The following is a 26,340-nucleotide window of genomic DNA, read 5'->3' on the forward strand; positions in this document are numbered from 1 at the left end:
GCCCACCTGCTCTGCCGGGCTTGGGAAGGTGTGGATGTCTGCAGGCACCTTTGGGTTTTCGTGGAAAAACTGCATTTACACATCCTTGGCAAGGGTCTCAGTCTGCAAACCTTCACAGGGGCTGGGAATTTGGAAGCAGAGTCCAAAAAAGCTTCTTTGAGCTGTTTTATTTTAGTACATAAAGTGGATGGGATGGTGCTGTCTGGTGGTCAACCATCCCCTGAGAACATCCTGGTCCATCTGGCAGACTTCTGACAGGACTAGGAGCATCATGGATATTAACATCTTACAAATGATGTGAAAACCAGCACCTGGACAGAGGTGAGAGCTGCAAAGGATGCCTTAAAATCCACTCAGAGTGCAGTGTTGTGTCTAATGCTCAGGCCATCAGGACTTAAAAGGGCTGGTCCTTTGGCCAAGCCCAATGTGTATTCCCACCTGCCCTGCCAGATGGGTGGGAGACCTGGGGAGAGCCAGGGATTACTGCAGGCAGGCAGACAGGATGCCTGGGAGGACACAGGAGAGTGGGAATTCAGGGGCTATAGCACACAAATCCATAGGAAACCAGACTTCATTAAGTCTCATGGAACAACTAGATTTTTATTTTTTTTTTCCTCTTCCTGCTGCTAAAATGCAGGAAACTAAGCTAAAAATACACCCAATAACTTTCCCTCTGCTATTTTCCCTGAAAGTTAAGTGCTGTGGCTGCCACTGTCTCGTCGCACAATAACCTGTGGCTCTGGAATGAGATGGAAGGAGGAGGAGGAGGAGGAGGAGGAGGAAGAGAAAGGAGGGACAGGATGGGAAAGCAGCTCCTCACTTGGTTACTGCCATAGACAGCTGCTCTTTATGGTTTTTTATATGCAAAACATACAAGTGGGGTCCTGGTGGCTTGGAGCTGTGGGGGACCCCTTAATGCACTGTCCTTCATGGCAGCAAATCTGGCTCCTCAAAATGCATGATCTGGGGAGCTTTGCCCTAAAGGGGACATTCAGTGTCACCAGGAGATGCTGTTCCTCCTCTGGGAGTGTTGAGAGAGTCCATGCAAAGACCAGACACGAAGGAGAGGCTGGCGAGGAGCAAAGGGAGGCACATGACCATCAGAGATGGATGGAAGAAGAGCAAGGTTAAAACACAGGACAAAGGCTTTTTGGTGTTTCCCAGTCAATATGTACAAAGTTTATCTGGTTACTTAAAAAAAAAAAAAAAATCCCCAAATCTTTAAGCAACTTTTTTGATTGTCTTTGGTTTTTAATTCTCTTTCCAGGATGTCACACGGCACGGCCCTCTTGGTTCCAGTGTGAGCCACCCTGTGCTCCCCATCCCCAAGGAGGTGGTGTGTGAATATACACACACACACACACACACACACAAACTCACAAACTTTTCCCTGCATTTAAAGTGTATTAATCACAAAAAGTGATTAATCACAAAAAGTGATCAGCCTTGGACCAGTTTGTAGCACAACCAGCAGAAAACCTTCTGCAAAAGTGTTCTGGCACCTGGTGGCACAGCAAAAGCTGCCTGGGTGGGAGCCTTGAATTGTGGGGGGCATTGGAGGTGAGTGTTGCCCTCCAACCCAAAACCCAAAGGCGATCTTCCACTGGGCTGGGACAGCTCTGGGTGAGTCCATAGTTTGGGGCAGAGGAAAAGCATGTGGGACTGAAGGTGCTGGGATCAGCCAAACCACCTCCCTGGTCCCCCTTTGGCTGAATCAAGGAGACAAAAGAGATGGAGGATGAGAAGATTATTTATTTTTCATAGATTTTTATAAAAAATAATTATCAAATACAAAAAAATAAAAATAGCAGCAGCCTCCGTTGTGAATAAAACCCTAAAGGGGACAAAAACCGCTCAGTGTCGCTATAGAAGAACAATATTTCGGTACGTAGAAGCTGTCTGGTCATGAGAAGCACAAATGTCTACCAGCCAAGCCAGTGCCTCCAGTCCCACCCTCCCCGGCTCCCCTGTCAGTGGGTCACAGTCCCTTCCCTGCACACACAGGTGAGCAGAGACAAGATCAGGATTTTTGGGCCAAAAGGGTAACAATTTGTCATCTGAACATGTAGGCATCCAGGTAATGCTGCCACCAGGCAGGAAAGGGTTTGGCATGGCACGAGGCTGGGACTTGAAATTCTCTGTGTGTATGACCCTCATACCATGTCCCCACCATCCCCATTGTGGGGGGGCTGCTGGGATCCCCACTCCATCTCTGTTAGGACCCCTGGATCTCCCCTCCCCTGCACTGGTGGAGCAGTGCAGGCTGCCCCAAGCTGCACCCCTTGGGGATGTTGGGCCAACTTTTATTTAAATTTCCTTGGGCTTATCTGAGGGAGGTTTTTTTACTGAAAAGCTGATCATCTGACAAAAAATTGTAGAATTGAGAGTGCCTTTTGGGTGAAAACCCTGGTGTCACTCGTGTATGATGGGAACAGACGTCAGCGTGTCCCTGCTGCAACAGGAGACGGGACTCACTGTCCCCCACCTCTCCTCAAATCTCTGCCTAGACCAGGGATCAGGAGCACATGAGGTCAGGAAAGGGCTTGGAGAAGGACAGGGCATCTCCTGCCTGGATGTTGGTGGGATGTCCACGCACCTCTGCCCCTACTCCTGTTTTCTGGTAAAGCACCACTGTAGGAAATGCTGACAAAAAAAGGATGGGGAGATCTAGTGGAAGCCTGACGATGCCTTGAAAATCCCCAGTCTCTCCACACTGTGTCACCCTCTCTCCACCACTCCTTCACCAGACAAACCCTGGCTTGGAGCCTGTCTCCAGCAGCACAGGCTATGTGGGGAGAAGGCAGCAGGGCAGTCCAGAGTCCCATGGTCCCAGCCTGCAGCTGAACCTGGGGACACCACGGCCTGCACTCCTACTCTCTGGTCCCTTCTCTGCTCTCTTCTTCTCCTTTCTCTGCCTCTTTACAGCAAAAAACCTCTAGGGATAATCCCAGCAGGAGCCAGGTACCTTCCCTATTGCTGCCTCTGTGGGGCTGGGTCCCAGCTGCCAAGCTGAGCTTCTGGGAATTGATTATGGGGGCAAAGTTTCTTGTGGACTTCTTTGGGGCCTGAAGTGAATCTGAAGATTTTCTTTTGGTGCCTAAAAGAGCAAGAGACTCGTTACAATCTGTTATGTCCAGTGTGATGGGCTTGGACACAGAGGTAATAATGATACTACTAAGGAAAATCTCAGTGGGAAAAGATGATGCTCAGAGTCTCCTGACAGGTTTTTTGGGTCTTGTCTCTCCTTGCATGACAGGGTCTGATCTCCTCTGAGAACTGCTGACAACACTGTTGAAACTCAGATGTGGGGAAAGGGAAGAAGGACCACCTCATCCTCCTTCAGTGGAGCATCACACAGCTACTCTGGGTTGCCCACTACATCCCTTGTCAGCAAGGCAGAGAAGGACTGTGGTGAGTCTGCTCCTTTTGACCATGCAGTGACCCCATGGACACGTAACCCTTCCCAGAGGGCTCTGAAATAATGTGTGGTGGATGCCTGTGGTGCCCTTTGAGTCCACTGTGCTCGCTGGGATGATTCAATGGCACAGCAGCGTTTTTCTCAATCCTGATCCAGGGCTCTAGGCAGAGCAAGGCAAAGCACTGGCAAATCCCAAGGGCCAAACTTGGTGCCTGCAAGATGCCCAAACCACCTTCAGGTGGGAGCCTTTACCCCCTGGGAGCTCTCTCCTGGTATGGCCTGGGTGTTTGGCTTCTCTCTGTGTCCTCCTTCCAGCTCCCTTTCAGCAAGGAAGGGGAAATTCCCTGCTCCTCCCGCCCCGACCTGCGCTTTTCCCAATGGTTTGTACTTCACAGCAGCATGGGTGTGTGACAAAGGATATCCTTTCTCAGCTTCATCGAGAGCAAAGAAAATATAATATATATTTATATATATATTATATATATGTATATAGATATAATTAAGTTTAAATATTTGCAGAGAGATCACAACTACCTCGACCTTGCTAAAAGAAGCCTGTACAGCAGAGGGGGGGTGAATAGTGACAAAATCCAGAGCAAAGACAGACACCCAGATGCTGGACCAGGACAAACACCCGTGGCAGCACCTGAGCTCTTGGTGTGGACCCCAGCCCAGCGTGTGGCTGAGGCGGCACCAGACCCCTGGCTGAGCCCCTCGAGGGGGTTCGGGAGGGAGCAGCTGTGGGGAGGGGACCGCTCTGCCCTCCTGGGCTCCTCGGTGGCCTCGATCCTTCCCCTCCGTGCACAGCCGCCTTATCCCTGCCCGGCTCTTCCGTGGCCTCCTGCCCCCTCACATCCCGCCGCTCCCCAGGGGCCCCCGGTGCTGGTGCTGCCCCTTCGCTCCTCCGGCGCTCGCCTGACCGAGAGAGGCCCCTCCTGGTGCTGCTACTGGTTCTCCTCGGCCGCCGGGTCACGGCACGTGCACTCGTCCTGGTCGCAGTCAGCAGCGAACGGGATCACCTGGGGGGAACAAAGGGAGAGCTCAGCCTCTGCCCTGGGATACCCATCTCCTGGTGCCCCTACGCCCCTGCAAGCCCCCTGCACGCTGGTATGGACAATAATAATGGATGTGTGGACAGACAGACACTCTGGGCTGCGCCCTGTTGTTGGCGTTGCAGAGGCTGCCAGGCTCCGAGCTCACTGAGAAAGGGGCACAACCTGCCCCCAGCTCAGTTTTATTTGTTGCCTTTTCCTTTTTGTTAGCTTGTGTTTCATATGTGCTGAGCTGGAAAGGACCCATCAGGATCATCAAATCCAACTCCTGATCCTGCACAGGACACCCCGGCAATCCCACTCTGTGCCTGAGAGGGTTGTCCAAATACTTCTTGAACTCTGTCAGGCTTGGTGCTGTGACCACTTCCCTGAGGAGCCTCAACCACTATTGGGGTGAAAAAGCTTTTCCTGATATCTAACCTAAACTTCCCCTGATTCAGGTTTATGCCATTTCCTCTAGTCCTGTCACTGGTATTTAAAATTTTGCAGCCAAGGGTCAGCTTGAATCTTGTGCCCCAAATGTCAAACCCTGGGAAGGAGTCTTTCCTGGTGAATATAAGACATTTGGACTAGGGCAGGCAGTGGTAAAGCACCTCTAGATTTAAGTTTTACTTTTGCCCCTGTTAGAAAGCCCCTTCTGTCCATGTCTGAACCCATGAACTCAACCAGGCTCCCAGCTGCAAAGCTGAGCTCTACACTACCCAATGCAGTAGCCAAGGTTGGTGCCTACATCCTTGTGCATTGTGGATTAAGAAAAGCCAGGCAGGATGGAGGCTCTGTGAGCAGGAACAGCCTTCAGTGGGGCAGGCAGTGTGTTTATGCAGCACCACCCACCAGCTGTGCTGCTTTGAGACATCCCAGGCAGGTAGGGAGGCTCATTGCACGTTGCTTTCTCTGCAACGACTGCATGTGGCAAAGCAAGATGATGTCACCTTAGCTGGTGGCAGCAGAGGAAGGAGGGCACCCACCAAGCATCTGACTCCTGGTTGCCAGTTGCCTGGTCATGGGCTATGGGAGCTGAGAAAACAGTTTCCTCCAGAGGTTTTATACACACCAGGCTCAGAGCCAAATATGGAAACACATTTGATTTTTCACGGCCTGGATTAGTCATGAGCTGGAGTAGTTTTTTTTTCTTTTTTGATGATTAAACTCTGTATTCCTGCATCTGCCTTAACAGAGATGTGCTGGAGGCTTGTTGAGCGGAAGATCTGGGACCTGTGGGGGATGCAAGCTGGGTCTGGGTCTCCTGAGAGCCATGGGACCAGATCCTCCCACCTTCCACAGTGAACCCATCCTTTATTTTGGCCATGCCTTGCTCCAAGATGTCATGATATCGTTGTGGGGATTTCACTCATCGCTTGGGTGTAAAGCTTTTTCTTTCCTATCTCAAGCGGATCTTCCCAGGATTTTATTTTTCCTTTTCTCTGTGTATGTATGTGTGATGAAAGGAAAAATGATTCAAGCTCCACAACAAAGATGAGAAGATCCAAATTCACATATTTTCGCAGTGAGAAATTATCTCATGCCCTATGATTTGTTTTGCTGTTGGATATGATTAGGAAGGATGGGCTGTGAATGCTGGATAGTGAGTTAGATGGGAGGGAAGGTTGTGATGGGAGGCAAAGAAGGGTCTGTACAACCCCAACGCCAAGTTGCTCCCTCTACACTATTCCTCCCTCCTTCCTTCCCCAGAAGAGGGAGGAAAACATAACCCACAGCAGAGGCCAGTGGACCATACCAGAAATCCTCTGAGACAGCTCGATTGCACGACAAGGTGACCTGGGACTCACCGTGTCTAGCACTATGTCCTGTGGAAGTCGTTTCTTTGGGACTCATTTCCCAAAACAAGAGGGAATCCTGTGAACCTCAGTGGGAGCTGGGCTGAGGTTTCGATCACGCTGGCCCAAGTCCAAAGCCCGCTCCTAATCAGTGGGATGATGTCTATCAGCTTCAGCTGGCTTTGGTTTAAAATCATGGGTTTGTTCTCCGTTCATGGGAGAATTCCACTGCAGGCTCGGTTCCACAGCCAGCACAGCCAAAGTGCAATGCTAGCAGTCACCCCTCAACCCCAAATCCTGGCCAGTGCCACAGAGGGTGCTCTCTTACCTTCCTGGAGGACAGTGTGGAGGCGCAGCAGTCCCCACCATCATACTGGCAGTACGCCCGGTTGTTGATGGTGTCACACCAGCCGTCTGCTTGGAAGGGCTAGGCAGGGAAACAAGGATTTGTGAAAGGGTTAGTCAAAAGCAGAAGGTTGCCTCTAAAAGTAGAGATCCCAAGTCCTCAGCAAGGCCCCTTCCACAGTGCCCAACCCCCTCTTCAAAGCCTAAGGGTGCCAGTTATCCTGGCTGCTATGGATGGAGCAGTGGGTGTTGCGAGGCCAGCAGCTGGAGGATCCAGAGAATTGTGTCAGAAATGTTAAATGGCACAAGCAGCCATTCAGAAACCCATTTTATTTGTTGTTTAGTTGCATGAGTCATTTGATGAGAGAAGAGAAAGAAGCATCTGGGGCTGAGAAGCAGCCAACCATGGCTGAGGAGCAATCGTTGTGATTGCTCCAATCACAGCGTTGTGTGATGGGTGCAACCAGCAACGTGCATGAGAATGAACTGTTCACTTGCAGTGAACCGTCAGGAACGGTCAGCAGCTGAGCTTTATTTATCACAGATACACACACCAGCACTGCCAAGCAGCATCTGAACTAGGTAGCTGAATGGAGAAGCCATTCATTAACTGAGCGATTAGTAATGAAATGCTGCTTTTGCTTCAGGCTCTGGGATTGGTAGGTACTGGCCCAGCAACCTCCTCCAGGAGGACTGCTGTCATCAGAGTCAAGGAATCCCATAATGGTTTGGGTCGGAAGGGACCTTAAAGACCATCTCATTCCAGCCACCCTGCCATGGGCAGGGACACCTTCCACTAGCCCAGGTTGCTCCAAGCCCCATCCACCCTGGCCTTGGACATTTCCAAGGATGGGGCAGCCACAGCTTCTCTGGGCAACCTGTGCCAGGGCCTCACCACACTCACAGTCAAGAATTTCTTCCTAATTTCTAGTCTAAACCTGCCCTCTACCCATTTAAAGCCATTGCTCCTTATCCTATCACTCTATGCCCTTGTGTAAAAGTCCCTCTCCAGCTCTCTTGGAGCCCCTTTAGGTACTGAAAGATGCTTTAGGGTCTCCCTGGAGTCTTCTCTTCTCCAGACTGAAGAGGACTCCTGGTGGAAACCTCGGCACCCCATTGTTCATGGAAGTGGCTGACCCACTTCATTGGGTCTGGTGGCCCCAAACAACAACAAGCTTCCGAAAATACCCAAACTCAGCCTTTGATGAGGGACACCCACCTGTAGCACCCCTGAAACTAACGACAGCTGAAAAATGTCCCTGCACCGTGATTGCCCTGCATCCACTGTGCCAAAGCCAACTTGTGGGACTGGTGATTATACCAATAATTCACATGAAGAAGCCATGCCAAAAACAGGGAACCAATGTGGCTTTTTGTCCTCATGACTCAAAAGGAACAGAAATGGGCTCAGTGCAGACTAGGCTAAACTTTAGGAAGTAGCAGTAGAGGTTACAGCAAACCACCAAGTCTGGTCTCTGCTATCAGTACCACAGGCCAAATCCAGGCACCACAGAGAGATTGCATTTGCCTGGAAGATCTCAGAAGAAGGAGGAACACACCTGCCTGCAGCTGGGTATCGAGGCACAGCCAGATTAGGTAGCTCACTCAGAAACAAGACGATATTTTACTCCCATCATTGCTGTCACAAATCACATCCAGGAGACCAGGGTGCAATTTCATCAAGGCAACAGGGTTAACAACCCTCTTTCACTGAAAGGCATCAGATGGGTCTTAAATGATGGTGATCATAGAAGGTCTCTGAGCCTGGAAGCAGCTTTGAGCACTGGGAGGGCCAGGGCAGGGATGTCGGGGCTGGGGGTGCAGGGATGCAGCCAGGGGATCAGCCGGGGCCACTGGCAGGGGAGAGCTCTTCTGGGTGTGATTTGCTTTTGCAGCCTTCCACACGGTGGAGTTTTTCCTTGAGCTCTGCTCCATATGTCATGACTCACCGGCAAAACAACACCCGCCGCTTCGGCAGTTTCCATACAATTATGGGGAGCTTTGCCCATCCTGGCTGCACAGGTCTGAAACGATTTCCAGATCCTATGTGCAAGGTGGGGGGAGGACAGACACAGGGACAGGATGAGGAAGGAGAGGCTCTCAGTCTCTCTTTACACCTATTAGGGCTAACTGCCCCTTCCTCTCAACCCACAGGAGCCCGTTCCCCACCCTAAACAAATACAGGCTCCTATGGCAACACTCGTTGGGGAAACTTAACAACTCATGCTCCAAATTACATTGGAAAAACATATGAGAGGAAAATAGAAAATGACTAATTGGACTCGAGCCTCAAGAGAGCCAGGCACAGGGTTTGGGGACTGCTGTCCCTGCTCCTTGCCTTGTGTTTGGAGAACACAGTGACTCCTGTGCCTTTGCCCTGTTGAGAATCTCCAGCTGGTTTCATCTTTGTAAGCAGAGAGAGAGCAAAGTGGTGGGTCACCCTCGAGGGCACAGAAGGCATACATCAGTCTCATTTAGGCCTTGCAAAAGTCACTGCCAGGTAGGACATGGGCAGTGCAATGGATTAGGAGCAAGTGATGTGAGAGAGGAAAACCCACACAGACCCTGTGCTTCAGATATGTGGCTCTGCAGAAATCAGTGCCAGTGGTGGGAGAAGGGAGGTTTGCCCAGGCTGGCGACTCACAGAAACACTGGCAGGAGAAAGGAAAACACCGATGCCCAACTGTGCCACACCTGGATGTGATCCAGGGAGATGGATGTGCATCACCCAGCATGGGGGGAAAAAAGGGCTGGTTGAAATACCTCTTATAAATGGGGAAAAAGTGAATAAGGTAATTGCTGCGAGCGCTCCACGCCGCGTTAAGTGGCGGGACTGCTCGGCCAGGCCGAGTGCCACCGCGGCAGCCGGGCTGCGTCAGCGAATCTCCCCGCTCCCACCATCCATCTTCCTTGTTTGTTCAGTCAGGAGCTTCAGCGGGGCAAGTGTTAGCACGTGGAGGTGCAGCCTCTGGCACCGCCGGGCCCGAGCCCTGCGCTGCCGGCTCAAAAATAGTAACCACGAATCAAGCGCTTGGCAATTTAAATAGGCTAAAAAAACACAGGCTCTCAAAGCCGGGAGCAGGCACGAATGAAAAGAGAAGCAATTAAAGGGGAAAAAAAATAAAAGAGGGAAAAATATTGCAGGCAAAGGAGGGATGTGAGAGGGAGGACTGGTTAGATCCTGATGCATCCTGGGCAGAAGCATCTCCGAGGGCTTCAGTGGTGCTGTTTCTCTGAAGGCTGCTAGGAGATGCCATGCGGGGAGCAGTGCCTGTGCACAGTATTTTTCCACAACCCTTGCAGAGTGCCTGGGCTGGCTCCCTCCCCAGGGCTGCCGTTCTGCCCAAAGGGGAGTCCCCAGTGCCATCAGAAAGGCAGGCAGGGTCCAAGCACTTTTCTTCAAACCCATGTTATAAGTAGGTTGATTCAGTGTAAAAGAGCATGAAAGGGTGCAACAGGTGAGGGAAAGATGAAGAATAAATCACAGATTCCATCAGTCATACATATTTCAGTGCTGCATCACAGGTGTTTGCTTAACCCTCTTTCCCAGGAATGCAGGTTTTGCTCTGGCTGAGCAGACCTGAAGGCTCAGCACCTTGCTTTTGGCCACTACCCCTTCCAGGTGCTTCAGGGGAAGGTGGAAAAAAAGAAAAAAAATAACCAACAAACCAGCATTCACCCGGCCAAATGTGTAACCAAAGAGCTGGAAGACTCTTCTGCTCTGCCACAGAGATGGAAAGTACTTGTCATTTCTATCTGCCCATAGCCATTGAAATCCCAGATCCCAGTTTCAGGGAATCAAGTCCAGCCTTAAGAAGCAAAACGTTTTCTCCCAGCCTGGTCCTGGGCTTTGTGAGTGATCCATCCAAGGAGGGTGCATAGTTTCCTTTCATGCAGCTTCTAAGTCAGCATGGATTTTGCTGTCCTTTCATTTTTCCCTTTGGGAATTGGCATTTTGGGCATCAAGCTCAGACCCCTTGCATGCTGACACAACCATGTGTGTCCCTGCAGCTGAGGAGTTGCAGGTGTCTTCATCCTCCTCAGCTGTCCCTGTCAAGGCCACTCCAGAAAAACAAGGGAACCATCATTTCATAGGGAAAACAGGCAGGGACCAGCCCTGGAAAAGCTGCTGCTGCCCTCAGACTCACGCCTTGTGCATCAGCCTCACTGCTGTTAATTCTGCTCTTGCGATGGATGAGTCCTTAGTGGTGGAAGGATCAACTGGAAACCCCAACCCTTTGGTGGCAGGGGGATGTCAGCTCAAACCAGGGCTCACAGAACCATGGGACACGAACCTGAGCTGCCCCAAGGCTGGAGAGGGCTGCAGCTTCAGGGGTCCGAGATGTGCAAGAGAAGCAACATCCCAGGTGCTGCCTGTGGCAGGGAGGAGCAGGCAGGGATATGTGGGGAAAGGAAAGCATGGAGAGGCTGCAGCCTTGTCCAGGGAGAGACAGAGGGCAGCTTCTCCCTACCGGATGCCTTCCCTTCCTCCCCACCTCAGCCACTAGCCAAGATATTTCCAAAAACTCTGGGAGGTCCCTGGGAGGACTTGAAGAGTGCCCAAAGCCTTGTTAAACATCTGGTTCACTTAAAGCACCAATACATCCACCACCTCAGCCTGGGTCCCTGGAAATTTCCCCTCCCATGCCTGGCCCAACATCCTTCTAAACCACTGTTCCTCTACAGAAAACTGGGGCTGGTGTCAGTCCCCAAGGGCACCGCTGTGACAGGAGCCAGTTAAAGTGATGCCATTAGCACCGTGTCCCCAGGACACATCCCTTTCCTTACACACACTCACGCTGGTGAGGCAGAGAGCCCGGCCATTCTTGGCTCCCCCTGCTTGCCCAGGGAAGTTGACTGGGAATGCAGACTGTGGGAGGAAATGACAATGTTCATTGTTTGGATTAAATATTTTTCTTGGCCCTCTCTCTGTTGCAGTGTGTCTTTTATTTTATTTTTTCTCCCCCCCACACCCCCCGCCCCTTGACACCCCAAGCACATTCACTTTCCCTCTCTCCTTCCTGAGGCTCTCCAGCACGCAAGGAGGAAATCAGCTCTGAAAAACACAGGGAGGGACAGAGAGGGAACAGGGCTGGCTTCTGCTCAGAAAGTTTTCTGGGATGTCTCCCTGCCCTGAGCCACCCTGAGCAGTGAGCATCGCTCAGAGGAAGAGAATTCTAGAAATCTGGGAAGACACACCTGAGACCAACTGGCCCAAACATGGGAAAAGAAAAACAAAATCCTACAGACCTACTGCTTCTTTCCCCATTTTTGTGTCTTCCAGTTTTTGTCCCCGAGCCGTTCCTCCACTCCCTTGGAGGCACATGCCTGTAGGATGGTTTGTTGGAGACATCATGGACCTGCCCCAGCATCTCAGACACAAAGCAAAATGGAGAAATTCCAATTGCTTCTATGCTTGCTGGTGTTCCTGAGCCATTCACCAGCTTGGCGTGCAGGTGGCTTTCATCACACCTTGGGTCTCCAGAAACGTCTGCTCCAGCTCCAACATCCATCTCCCCAAGCCTCACTAAGGAAACAGAGGCTTGTTGCTTGAGGACATACTCCATATACCTCAAGGAACACTTCAGAGAAGGGCTGATGGGCTGGAAGGCAGCATCCTGCTATTTGGTTTCAGCCTCTGTGCCATCACTGGGACTGCTGTGCCCAGCTCCCATCAGTGCTGCTGTGGAGGTCTAGGTGTTTTTCAGGGGTCCCTCATACTCAGCTTTCCTGACGACAGCTGGGCCCTGTTTGAATCAGTGTGGGTTGAGGTTGGAGAGGATTGGTGTCTGAAGAGGGATGGAGAGCAGAGATTAGGCTGCTGCTTGGTCTCCAGCCTGAATGCTGCTGCAGATGGCAATCCTGGGAGAGCAGGTCTTGCCTTCATGGTGTCTGAAAGTGCTTCTGTGTCCCAGGCCAGCATTTAGCTCAGACACATTTCTGCTACAGAAGTGAGCATGAGACACTCTGGGCTAGTGAATGTGGATGCACTTCTTTATCCCTGTCCTGCTCTGCACCGTGCTCCTCAGGGATCTCCTGTCTTAGCAGACAGCCATGTGGAAAGAGCTTTGCACAGTCCTTGGGGACAAGAGGGAAGAAGGGGATGGAAAGCTGGAGCAGATAAACACCACATCAGAGCAGGCCTTTGCTTCCAAAAAAACATCCATGTCCATGAGGTATTCACAGTGAGGTCCTTAGGCTTGTCTTTTTTACACTCTGATCTCAGTGCTAACCGGAGAAGAAAAACAGAAGCAGGAAAGAACAGGCCGAGGGAAGCAGAGGAAGACGCCGTGTGTCAGTAGTGCTCCTGGCAAGTGTGGTGGTTCCCAGAGACAGTCCCCAGCACTCAACCATTCCCAAGGACACTGCTGCACACACAAGAGACCACGAGCACCAACCTGCCATCCTGCCCTCAGCAGCTCGCCTGCTACATGGATCAGATCTCCTGCCAAGCCATTTGTGCAAAATATGTTGCAGGATAGAACGGGTTATGGAAAACAAGCCCTGAAAACCACAAGGGCCTCCTGACCCACTTGTATCTGGTTTCTGCCAAGTTCTTGTTACAGATCTTAAACAGAAAGAAAAACAATGTATGAGGGATGAAGGAGCTGAAGGGGAATGAATATTCGTGTTGGAAGAGCAGTTGGCTGGGCTGTGCTCAGGGATGTTTGTTTATTATCAGAAACGACTCATTGATTTTTATTTCAGTGGTTTTCCACTCCCTCAGTATCACCGGCTGCACGACTGTGACTGCTGGGAGAGAGGAAAGCGGGACATGGATGGGGAAGGAGGGGTGGCACCTGAGCTGGAGAGGGCAGAGAAGCAGCTGTAGGTCAGGGTCAGGGCATCCCAAGTGCAGGGCTGCTGGCACAATGTGGCTCAGGGAAGCTGAGGCTGCTCCCACGTCTCTGGGGCTCCACCACCACTGGTGGTGTGCCTGGATGCTGCAGTCCTACCCATGCCAAAAGACCCCCACCTTTCAGGGTCCTGTCCCTGCAGGTGCCTGTCCCTCATCCTGCAAGGGATGCTGCTGTGTGATCATTTTATTTCCCTCAGCTTTGTCTCTTAAGAAAATAAGGCTTCTGCAATCACACTCTACATGTGTGCAGGGGACAGAGATCTTCTCACTGTTTAGGAAAAGCATTACTCAACTGAGATTTTTTGGGGGAGGAATGGGTTTCTTTGGGCTCATCCTGGAAGGCTATATCCCACCTTAAAACTACATCCTACTGTAAGCAGCCTGACTGGGCATGGTCTTAAACTGTGCCAGGGTAGGTTTAGGTTGGGTATTAGGAAGAAATTTTTTACAGAGAGAGTAATCAGACATTGGAATGGGCTGCCCAGGAGAGGTGGTGGAGTCACTGTCCCTGGAGATTTTTAAGATGGATGTGGCATCAGTGCCATTGGAAACCATGTGGTTTTGGATCAAGGGTTGGACTTGATTCTGGAGGTCTTTTCCAACCAAGTAATTCTAGGATTCTATGACTGCTTATACCAAGAGCAGCATGAAAATGTGTCCAGCAGGTACACAGAGAGCTCCCCATCTTGCCTTCCACCTCCCCAGCATGAAGGGCTTTGTTTTCACCAGTCAGGGGCCAGATCTGACCCAGAAGTGACCACTACCTGCAGTCCATGCTCCTTGTGCTCCCCCACCACCTGCACTAAGCCTGGTGCAAGATACAACACTGCCTGGTCCAAGAGGTGAGAGAGTGATGATGTGAGAATCATGAGAGGGTGACTAAATTCTGGCCATGATGCAATTACCTGGTTGCTCCAGAGAGTCCCCTTGGAGAACCTGGAGTGCCTGTGGTCCTTATTGCCTTAATCCCCAGAAGTACAAAACAGAATCTTTCCCAGAGCAGAGCATCAAGTTTCTGACCAGATTCTTGTGCTGACCTTGCCATGGTACAGAATCAGAGACCCCCAAGTCTGGGATGAGGGACAACCAAGGGTGTCCAGCCCCACTGATGCCAAGGAGCAGAGGCAGCTGGACTGGCTGCAGTGCTTTGCCCAGGGAGTGAATTGCACCCTGTCTCCCATCACATCAAAGCACAGCAGTGAGATTTTAAGTGAGGCTTCCCACTGTCCCTATTTCATATGCCTTCGAAGGGGTTAATTCTGACTGACAAATGCTGGACACAAGCTACAAATGTGCCAAGCGAGGGTTTTGAACATGCCAGTGGGAAGAGCCAGGATCCACTGAGGTCCTTGACTACCTGTTGCATTGAGAGACTCGGGAACAACTTGCAACCACAAATGCACTTCAATCCCTATTTCATAATTTCCATTGTAATACCTCAGGAAAACCACAAAAGAAGGAACAGATTAGTGTTTTACAACCGTGATAACATGACCAGCAGCACGCACAAGGGCAGCGAGACCTTGTCCTCCTGCAGGGAAGACCTGAGAAATTCCCAGCAGCTCATGCTCCCAACAGCATTCTGGCATGGCCCATCTTCACTCAGGGTGTGAGGCAGAGGCCTCAAGCCAAGGTCCCTTCCAATTAACCCTTTGCTACCTGCATGTAATGATGACACGAAGCTGGGGGTGGGGATGAGGTTAGCACATTGCATGATGTGTTGGCTGCCCAAAAACCCTGCCCAACATTTCTCTGATCACTACAAGAGCAGCCTGCCTTCCTCTGAGTGCATCTGAGCAGGACAGCAGTGGTTACCCCGTCCTGTGAATAACGCTGGGCAGACACGATGATGATAAAGTAAGTGAACTTTTGCACTAAACCACAGCCACAATGTGAACCACAGGAGTCCCTGTGGTGGGAGGTAGAGCAGTGCAGGGATAGGGCGTTGCACAGAGTAGAAGGTGCTGAATAACAGTCATGGCCAGGCAGACTATTTCACACCATGGCAGGAACAGTCCAAGGGAGCAACCTGCTTTGCTGTACTGACTGATTGTTGACTTCTCCTCTGAAGTCAACAGCCTCAATTGCTTTAGGGTGCAGGAAGAGGATTTATCAGAGGTGGTCACCTTGGAATAGCCTGGGAGAATGTGCCCCAGATACTGCAAGCACCTCCCTCACGGTGGCCAAACACAGCACCAGGACCAAAACCGCCTCCTCCCAACCCATGGCAGGCAGGAGGGGTTTCTCTCCTCCTCCACTCCCCTCTTCCCACAGCCCCAAGCCCCCTCCCTTGGTGCCACCATCTGTTTTTCTACTGATGGCAGGGGACGAGATGTTCCGCTGGCCCTTGAGAGGCGAAGCGCGCTCGGCACTAACTCGTATTCCTGACGGGCTCCTGGAAGGGTTTGCATCCCTCCCTCCCTCCCTCGCCGAAATATGTGCCTTGCTGCTCCTGCACTGGGGAACTTGGCAAGGCACAGCGAGAGACAGGGAGGCAGATGGACGACCAGATTAATGGAAAGAGAAGGGAGGTGGGGAGAGGAGTGAGAGGGATGAGCCGGCAGGCTGATCCACTGCCAGCGTAGGATAAAGATGAGCGAGAGTCCTTCTAATGTCATTGCATGGTGACCTGGACTTTCCAATGTGAGGCAGAGCTCCAGCCGGGTCTGGGAAGGTTGAGCCTTGGCTACTGCTCCCATGCCCCGGCCTGAAGTGACTCCACCAGGGAGAGACGGTACAAGCTGCCAGGTGGCCTGGATTTCTCTTATGTAGGGTTGTTCCCCTCACTGAGGCATCCAGGAGAGAAAGCTTCCTGATCCAACACACACTTGGCAGTCAATGGGGAGACAACGGAATCTCCAAGGAGTGACTCAGACCTGAGGTGACATGGACAGTCCACTGGAATAGCATTTTCACTGCCCAGTGGATGGCAGAGTCTGAGCTCTTAAAGGAGGTGTCTCCATTGAGGGATTCCTGTGAAAGGAGGAGGACCCTGGGACTGAGATGTCCCATGGACACTTCCCCACTGAAGCTGAACCATGTGAGGTGAGGGACACCATGCAGTGAGGATAGATTACAGGTTATATTCCATCTCTACTCTACTCCCTCTGTCTGATGCCTTCATATCCCCCAACAGATTGGATTCCAAGTGAAATGGCCCCTGAGAACTGCAGTGCTTTTGGTCACAACGATGGGGGCAGGAGAGGAACAGGAATGAGGATGGAAGCCAGCACAGGTAAGGTGGAAACAACATTCAGGGCATTTTCTGTGCTCAAATGGGGAGACTGGTAACATCTCCATTCTTCCCAGTGCCAAGCAGCAGCTCCCAGAGCAACACTTTGAACAAGACACTTTTGGTAAGAGTCATTCTTTGTGGCAAGACAATGACTACTGTAAAACACAAGTTAAAAAAAAAAGATCTGTGTTATTGGTTCAACCTTAACAATTTGCAGCACTCTGGGAGGAAACACAATGAAAAGAATAATCAAAGACTCGTATGGGAGAGGTGAGGAGGAGGAGAACAGGAATGAGGGTGTAAACTGTATCAAAAAGGAGAGCATCAGGGTGAAAGAAACTATCTGAGGATGAATCTTCATTAATGTTACAGCGAATGACTGTGACCTTAAAAATAGGCCTGCACTGATGAAACTGCTAACAAGGAAGAAGGTACTGTTCCACAGAGGGGGATCAGGATATCTGACAAATAGTGAGATGACCTGAAGGACTAGAGAGAGAAACAAGATGACATTCGCTCATATAAAATTGAAGGGCAACCTCTTGTACTGATGGCAAAACATCTGCTGTTAGCTTGGCACTCATCAGTTGGAAACAAAGGAGGTAGAGAAAGATCTGGGTGTACTTGCTGACCTCAGGATATCTGAGCTGCCAGACTGATGCAACTGCAGGAACAAGAGATATAGTCCTGTGTCCCATCAAAAGAGATGTTTCCAGCACAAGGAAGCTTTGTACAGGACTTTGGTGCGACCTCAGATGGAAGAGCATGTACTGACTGCTTGGTCATTGCTGATGAAACATTAATTGAAAGCAGTAAAAGCATTAAAAAGTCCACAGGGGTGATGGAGAACATGGACTCTCTCCATCTTCTGGTGGGACAGATTTTGGCTTTGCTTAACCTCCTGTATGCCAAGAGTGCTGCCTAGAATTGCTTTCTAAGAATAGGGGGTGAGCAGCAAAGAGGAACAGAAAGAGGTCATGTTTGGTGGCTGATGAGAAGACAGTAATTGTTACAGTGAGACGTTGGGACTCCAAGCAGTCAGTGTCTTTCTCTCTCATACACAAATAAGCTGGCATTTTATATAACTCCCTACAGGATCTCTCACTGAAGACACAGACCCAAGGTGAGGTGCAGGAACCACAGAGGAGGAAACACCAGGCTCAGTCTGGTGTACCTGACCATAAGGCAGCATCAGCTTTCTGTCACCTGAGCCATTAGGAAAGGAAGAAGGAGCACCTCACACCCCATCTGCTTCTTTTTGGAAGGACCAACTCCCAGAGAGCACAAGGCGAAGTTCTCCCTTGCTAGCAGAACCACCACAGAGAAGATCACCACAACCATCTGGACTGCTCTTCTACATAAGCCATCCCCCTTCAAATACCTTACCCCAGATCTGAGCTAAAAGATGTGGTTTAGAAGACCTGGAGCTCCCAAAACGCCAGAGGATCCATCACTAACCTCTGGTACTCAATCACCCAACACCTCTCTAGCACACAGCACCTCATTCCCCTACTCTTTCTGCCTGTGTCTTGCAGCAGACACGCACAACACAGCCACCAGTTCGGGAAATAACTGCTGCACCTCCTGTAAACCATAAGGTTTCCTTCCTGGGGACGTGCCCCCTGCAGCATCGCCCTTTCTCCCACACTTCAGTCGACAAAGAGCTGAGCTAGGCAGAACTGGGGAGCAAAAGCAATCATTCGCATTAAAACGAGCACATAAAAAAATATAATCAGCAAAACCCAAAGCTATTTTTGGTGTGCAAACTCCATTTACATTTTCCTTTTTGGTAAAAATCCCAAATTTTCAGCATACAACATTCCAAAATTCCCCCACTTTTTCCTTTTATCCTCAATCATAATAACAACTAGTGCTTGACAAAGACTGCCTATTTTTAATTTCCTTTGCGAACTGACTCCAGGCTGCCTATGATTTTCTCCTGCCTGGTCATTATTCAAAGCGAAATGAGTGGCTAACCAATTTCTGCAAGGAATTCTTTGTCTGCAGATTCTTCAGGAGCAGTTTGTTTTGCATGTACAAGGCTGGAAATCCTGGTTGTTTGGGTTGGACGTGTGAGTCACACAGGGCTTTTCTGGACCCATGTTACTCTAGAACTGCGGTTCTGGTTAAGGAAATATTCCAGCTTGGAGTCAGCTCGGGCTTTTGGGGGATACCCCTTGCCAGTGAAATCCTTTTGCTAGAATATTCTTCCCGGGCTGGCCAAGAAGCAGGCAGGCAAGGAAACGGGTTATTGTGCAGCTCTTGCTCCCCAGCATCGCCCTTGGCTGTGAGGGGACTGTACCCAAGGACACTTCCTCATTTATCTCCACTCATCCAGCAAGCCCTGGCCCAGCCCAGAGAAAACACGAGGGCAAAGCCATCTGGCTTTGTGCTGGAGCAAGTCTTCATTGCCAGGAGCTCTCCTGTGGGGGGCAGGCAGCTCGTGCTGGGGACAGGCAGGGCTTACCTCACACGACTGGATGCAGTGAATGACGGAGGGGTCCGGGTACCAGCGCAGCCTGCCCGTGCACACAATGTTCTGGGAGGGAAGGAGAAGAGAGCTGTTAGGTGAGTTGGCAGAGGGAGGGAAACAGCCACCAGCGCTTCCTGAGGCTAGAGGGTCTTCTATGACACTGTATTTCTCACTGTGGGGCAGAACAGCAGTAGCACAACCAGGACTCTCCCTGCACCCTTTGAGGCCCAACAAACCCCGGGCACCTGCAGCTGGGTCACCCACAAACAAGGGTATGTTGCTTGAGGCAGAGTCCACACACACACACAGATGTGTACATTGGTTTGACTTGGTCTTGGAGGTCTTTTCCAACCTTAATGTTTCTGTAGCGATACAAAACTGGAAAAGGACCAAGGGAGATGGTAGGGATCACCAGAGAAGTGGGTTTAGTTGGCACTGCCACCACATGGTGTCTGACTTGTCCAGGTGCTGCTGCTGCGAAAACAATGACAGGCTGGAGTCTGCCACCATCTCCCTGGGTGACGCTGGATTCACCAGTTCTTGCTCATACAGGGTGGAGGCTCAGCCAGTCATCACTCGGTGCCTGCATCAATCGACCCATTGATGCCTGCTCAGGCTCCAAAAACTGCGTCCTGGAAGGGCTCATCTCCGCAGACCTGCCCTGGAGCAGATACACCAGACTGACGGTCACTCTGAGGTTCTCTGTGGTATTTACGAGGCCCAAACTCAGCTGCTGCAGCCAGATGGACACAAGAATGAGATGTGAAGGGCTCGGTTTCATGGCCCTGGAACGCGCCGTCCCGCTCGTTCAGCTGGGGTTTGTGGGGAACACTCATGATTACACAGGGGGAAGAAAAGCCCCACCGCACATGCAATTTCCTCCTTGTAAAGCTCAGGCAGGCTTTGAAATCTGAGGCCCCATAAAACAGCGTCTGGCCTGTGAAAGTGTCCTAGGATGCCCTTCGCAGCACGGGAGTCACACAGAGGGGTAGGTATGTTTGCTCCCAGCCTCCTGTTTGACGTGTGCAGTGGCAGGCAGACCAGCTCCAGCATTCCCAGGTGGCACAGCAGCTAGGGATGGGGCAGCTCTGCCCACACAGAGCTGCTGCAGGTCCTTCTGCTGCATCTTGGGTCAGGACCATGATGGGGCCGGAGCAGGATGAGGTCCTGGTCATGTTCAGGCAGTGCAGGGAAGGCAGACCCAGAGAGAGACACCTTGATGGGGTAGAGACTGAGGATTCTGGCTGAGCTCACCAATTCCCACTCAGCCCAGAGGATCTGTTCATCCCAACCTCATTGGGGTGGTTTGTATGTGGTTGTTGTGCAACTTGGATGCCATTTTAGCATACTCATATTTGTATACTCATATTCCAGGCTGGGAAATAAGGGCAGAGGGACAAACCTGCTCGGATGTGGGATGCAATGAATCAGACTTGAATGCAAAACAGGACTGTGCCCTCCCTGAGTGGCCTGTGCAGTTCCATGTGTTGTTCTCCCCATCTTCTCCATCGCCTCAGGAGCATGGCAGCTCCCAGGACACCGAACTCTTGGATACTTGGGGGACAAAGTGGGGAGCAGAGACAGAAGCCAGGGCAGAGAGAAAAACAAGACGGTCCAGGGAGAGAGAGCTCCTGGCACGGGGCAGCTCAGCTTCTTAAAATAACATCTCCTCTCCTTCCCCCTCCTCTCTGCAAAATGCCTCCCTTGCACGAAGGCCCACAGTGGTGGTGAAAGGGAAGCCGAACGCCACTGCCTCCATGGGCCAAGCCATCCGATCCCTCAAAGGCACGGACTCCTTCCAAGGCTCGTGCTTAACCATCCCACAGAGCCCAGGCATCCTCACCCCCCCGGCAGCCGCCCGCCATGGGTCTGAGTCAAGGCGACGTACAGGAGTATCCACAGGCACGATGCTGGGCCTCCTGTGGCTTCCCAGGAGGAGGGGAGAGCATTTGGATGGGAGCACTGGCTCCTGTGAAGGTTGTTTGCTTTTCTTTGTTCCACCTCCTTCCTCATGCATCTCATTTTTATTTTAAGAAATATTACCCCGGCAGAGCAGCTTTTTGGGAAAGTCGTGCCATGAGGATCCAAACTATTTGAGCTATTTGAGCTGCTTTGCCTACAAAGTGAGTAAGAGATGGGGAGGGAAAGGCTCCCCCCGTTCCAGCAGCAGAGGCAACCGGCTGGCCAGCGGGTCCTGGCAGACACAGATACCTTTCAGCTGACAGTGCCCTGCCTCCTCCTTGGCAGGGAGATGCCTGCCTGGGGCTGCATCTCTGCCTGGGGACCCAGGCTCCTCACACCGTGCCAGGAGTGGCTTTTGCTCTCCCCAGCACACTGGCTGACAATAAACAGCAGCTTAGCAGGTTTAGGCACACAGCACGTCCTGAAAAATCAGCGGGATTCTTGCACTAAAATTCATTTATTGTGGTATCCTACAAGTCCTTGAAAGCTGGCTTGGGAGCCGGTAACTTCTGCTGAACTTTGGTACGGGAGAGCAGGAGGCTATGCAGTAGCACCCACTGCTTGTCTTCTTCACCCAAGGCAAAAATATTTTTGGTTTAAAATACCAGTTAGAGAGGAGGGGGCTGCTCTCTATGTTGCCAGCAACCCCCCTGCTGGAGGAATCCATCTCCCCTCTTACCTGGACTCTGGTGGGCTGCAGCCGGTGATCCATTGTCTCAGCAGTGACATTTTTGGGCAGTATGACGGGGTCACTGGGAGGGATGACACAGGAGGGTGTGCACTCAGCACCTGTGGGAGGAGAGAGCCTTGAGGACCGAACCAGGAACCAGGAACTGATGTTTTACAGGAGGGGGCCAACCCAAATTTTGGGCTCCTCACTGAGGGTACTGACAGATGTAGAGGGGACCCTTTTCCTTCCAACCTGGAATAGCAATTCCTCCTCCAAATCCTGAACTATCCAAGAGCCTGCAGGAGTTGTGCTCAGTTCCATTTTCCCAGATGAGAGGAAAACTGAACACAACCTAAGAGACAGATTCACACCTTGATGGCTGGTCATGGGACCCAGCATGAAAACAAGTCTGGTCTGGATGCTATGGGATGTTTGGTGACATATTAGGAAGCATCTTTCATTGTTTTTCTGCCATGCAGAATTCCCACTGCCTTCCCATGACGAAAAGAAGCTGCAAAAACCATCAGGTAGATCTGAGCCTTAACCCCAGCCTCACATCAGATCTGCCCAAAGCTTAACCTTAGCAAGTCCCTGCCATTAGACAGACTCGCCTCAGCCTGGTTTGACCAGACTGGGATGACTGGTGTGTTTGGTTCAGAGCGCTGCACGCTTTGCTCGAGCACCCCGTCCAAGGGGACGCCAGACGAGATGCAACGACTGAGCATTGCAGCGTTTCCTGAAAGCACAAAGCGACCGAGTCCCACAGAGAGAAATGGATGATGTGGTCCCTCATCTGGTGAAAGTGCCCTGTTACACACAGTTGTCACTGCAGCTTTTGTGGCTTTTATCTAGGACCTGTCACATTAACCCTGCAAACATCAGCAGCAGCAGCAAGCGGAGAGACCTCAGCTGCGATGGAGGGCTACAGATCAGGAAAATTACCGTAAAGGGCTGGGATTGCCCAAGAGGTGAGTCCCTTCTGCTTCTGAAAGGAGAGAGCTTTTGCTGGAGCCAGCTTTAACTTTGTGTCTTGGCCACAAGCACAATCAGGGCATGAACAAGGCTAAAGCAATCCCCATTTAGAAAGAGGACTGAAGAGAAATCAGGATATTTGTCACAGATTTAATGGGGATTGGTAAAAGAAGAAGAGTCACCGTGACCTTCAGCTCTCTGGGAGCACTGAGTCCACACAAAGCTTGGTTTTCTGTTTAGCTTTCACATGCCCTCACCTATTCCGTGCCCCTGCTCACACTTGTACTCCACGAAGTTCTGCTCTGGGGGTGGTGGGCAGGTGCCCCGCAAGCTCTCACACAGTTTGAACTCCTCTGTCCACGAGCCTTCCTTGGTGCAGACGATGGGAACCTGGAAAGCAGAGGGAGAGCAGGCAGGGTCACTGCCCACTGCGGCTGGGCTCAGCCTGCCTGGGCACTGCCCAGCTCCACGGGGGCACCATGCAAGGACAACCCTCCTGCCAGGGCAGTCCAGAGGGAAGTTCCCCAGAGCAGATGGATTGCAGCCATCTGATCCAGCCTGTGTGTATTGACCAGAAAGCCAATTGTTTTCCAGCTGCTGCTGGATCCCACCAGAGGTATTCAACCGCATTTCTTTTGACAAGACTCTTTCTGTGCATTGGATGAGCCACCTGGGTGGAAGAGCTGGCAGGAAGCAGCCTCCATCCTCAGGGAAGACCCTTGTTAAGCACATCTGTTGCAGCAAGGTTGCCCATCATCCCAGTTGAAAGCACTCACAGCAGCTCCCAAAACCCACTTGAGACCCTCTACTTTCTGACCCTTATCACCCAAGACAAGCTGATTTTCTTAGGACCACTGCTTTCCAGATAGGTCCCCAGGGAGCAGAAGAGCATCCCCAGGCAGTGGTGCACCCTGTGCCATGGCTGGTAGCCAGCAAGAGAAGCTCTGGGCTTACTGGGCACCTACTCCTCACTGCTACAAAGGCATTTGGCCTTGGGGATGGTCAAGCAGCCACAGGGCCCAGGGAGCCCTGTGTTTTCCAGGTGCTCTGGAACACAACATATGGCTGATCTCTGCCTCCCCCCAGATACTCACCTGCTGTCCCTGTGGCTCACAGTTGAGCACACACTGGCTGTCCAGCTCGAAGCCCTGGGTGCAGTTGTACATGCCCTCGAAGACAGGAGGTGGAGGCTCACACACCACGGGGACGCAGCGACCTTCTTCCCACTGCCCACTCTCCAGGCACTGGACCTTCAGGAACTTCCTGGGGAAACACAGGCACCAGACTGAGCTGCAGCACCACACACACACTCCACTCAGGCTGTACCAGGAATCCACAGATGTCAGGAGCAGCCTGAAGACTTTGCTGCTGGCGAACAATCACATCTGCCATGTGTGGGGCTTTCCCTCACCAAACCACACCTCACCACAGGCAAGTCCTTCCAAAGGGGCAGTCCACGCTTAACAAGGACCTTTTCTTCTCCTTATTGAGGAGATTGCAATGATCTAGGAGTGCTGGATGCTTTTCCCTTGCACTCACCACCCCATTGCTCACTGTTTCTCGTGGTGCCCCTGAACCATTCCTCTCTGCCTGGCAGCCCCTGTGGGTCCTGGGCTGCTTTGTCCCACAGCCAGTAGCTACATACTTTGCTGGATGGAGTTTGCCTCCACCAGTAAATCCTCTGGCCTGTGCCCAGCTACTCCAAAGGCTCTTCTTTGTACTCCAGCCAGATCTGTCAATCCCGCTCTCGCCGAGGGGCTGCCGTGCCGCAGCAGACCAACACCATCCCGTGCTGCTAAAACAGCTCAGGCACAAACCACTTGCCAAGAACAGAAAGAAAGAAAGAAAAAGTCCAGAAGTGGAGCCTCCTGCCCTTGGCAGCGATAGAGACACCACATCTTTTACACAGAGGCATCAAAACTGGTGAGGCACTGGGCCAGGGACTGCTCTCCCAGCAGAGGACATGTCAGCACCCTGACGGGCTTTACCTGAGCCAGAGCCCATTGCCCCATCCTTAATGAGGCTTTTCCCCCACTCCTGACCTTCTTTACTAGACAGCCTGCTCCAGCTGCCAGCCCCTGCTCTCTCTCACTCTAGGTGCCAGCAGGCTGGGCTCCAGGTGCCGTGTTATGGAGTTCATAGTGTGCCACAGGTATGTGGAGGGGGGTAACTGGGTTAGAGAAACCCCCGGGGGGAAGAATTAATTTCCCCCTTGTTTCGAGAGGCAGCAGACAGTGCGTGGGGCCACCCGTGTGCCTCCCAACACACGGCACAGGGTCACACAGCCTGGAGCAGCACCTGCACCCACCCCTCTGCCAGACCTGGGGCAGCAGCTGGTACCCATCCCCATCACACTTCTGCTGGGAATTCCTGGATGTGAAATTTTTGAGCTTTTTGAAGCACTCTTCTATTTTAAAATACTTGCAGCTCCCTTCTCCCTTCAGGAATTGGGGATCTGTTTTTCCTAAAGAGCATATAAAGAGATGGTGGGTTCCTGCTGAGGTGGATGTGGGCTCCAGCAGGTAACACAGAGGCAGGTAAGGTAGGGAATGGGATGCAGCAAGTCTGCTGGCAGAGCTCTGCACAAATCTTTCCACCAGAAACAAGGATGGCCATGGTGTGAGCACCTGAGCAAGAGAGGGTGCTGCAATATGACCCTGACAGCAGTAGCCTTGAATTGACTAAGGAAACTGCAACTATGTAGTATTTTGGAAGGCTGGTGAGGAGGAGTAAGTCTGGATCCCAGTGCAGGCATCTGTGGTTTTACTCCATTCCTAATTTAACTTTCTTCTTTGCTCACCCTTTCCATGGGGATCATAGTCACTGCCTTTCAAAGACATCCCCATCAGACCTTACCTCCTCCCAAACCTGACTGAATGATTTGCTCTGCCCAACTTGAAACATGAGCAAAAGCACATGCCAAGAGGCACTAATCTGTGTGGGATGTCCAGGCCTTTAAGTAGCATTTTCTCCTTCTTGAAATTCCTGGTATTCAGCGTGTGATCAGACTTGGAAGTGGTAAATCACTGGGAGTTATGGAGACAGGAGCAAACGGGGGTGAAGTCTCACTGCAACAAGTGATGCCTCAGGCACTAAGGAAACTCCTTACAAACCAGGAGCATCCCAGTCACACACTATTTCTCACTCCCCCACTGGCCACTGGGGTACAACCCATGAAGCCACTGCACCTCCCTTTTTTGGGATTTGCTCTCCAAATCGTGGCAGAGGTTCTTTGCCTGGGAAGACCCGGCCAGAAGGGCTGAGCACGAGAGGACACGCAGTGGGAGCTGCAGTTTGCACAGGTGCAGGCCGTGGTTTGCAGCCCCATCATCCTCACCGGGGCAACTCGTTTTGATGTGGGGTTTTCACATCCCTCCACGACCTGCACCCCCCCAGACCACCTCGCTCTGGAGGCTCACCCTTCCCCCAGCATCCATGCAGTGACTTCAAACACGCTTGGCCTGGGCTGACCCCGGGGCAGACGGCGGCGTGTGGGCACTGCCGCACCTATGAAGTGAGCAGTTCACAGAGGAAGGGAAGGCAGAGGCTTCTAAAAAAAAAGTACATACGTAAATA

The 26,340-nt window shown here is 51.6% G+C and overlaps 2 protein-coding genes across 2 annotated transcripts in view; one reads left to right on the top strand and one right to left on the bottom strand.

Annotated features, from left to right (window-relative positions):
• ASTN1 (astrotactin 1) overlaps positions 1 to 3,340 on the top strand; it is a 58,479-nt gene extending 55,139 nt beyond the window's left edge. Inside the window, exon 23 of the mRNA XM_050307147.1 lies at positions 3,257 to 3,340. Within this exon, the coding sequence (XP_050163104.1) occupies positions 3,257 to 3,263 (7 nt within the window). The 3' untranslated portion in view covers positions 3,264 to 3,340. The remainder of the gene's footprint in view (positions 1 to 3,256) is intronic.
• A 1,022-nt stretch (positions 3,341 to 4,362) lies between these two features.
• The window catches only part of PAPPA2 (pappalysin 2), an 86,531-nt gene continuing 64,553 nt past the window's right edge, over positions 4,363 to 26,340 (bottom strand). Inside the window, 6 exon segments of the mRNA XM_050307141.1 lie at positions 4,363 to 4,437; positions 6,577 to 6,675; positions 19,155 to 19,226; positions 21,802 to 21,911; positions 23,022 to 23,154; positions 23,859 to 24,027. Coding sequence (XP_050163098.1) covers positions 4,363 to 4,437; positions 6,577 to 6,675; positions 19,155 to 19,226; positions 21,802 to 21,911; positions 23,022 to 23,154; positions 23,859 to 24,027 — 658 coding nt within the window.

Source organism: Myiozetetes cayanensis, unplaced genomic scaffold (genome assembly GCF_022539395.1).
Source record: "Myiozetetes cayanensis isolate MyiCay16 unplaced genomic scaffold, myiCay2020 scf12, whole genome shotgun sequence".
NCBI lineage: Eukaryota > Metazoa > Chordata > Aves > Passeriformes > Tyrannidae > Myiozetetes > Myiozetetes cayanensis.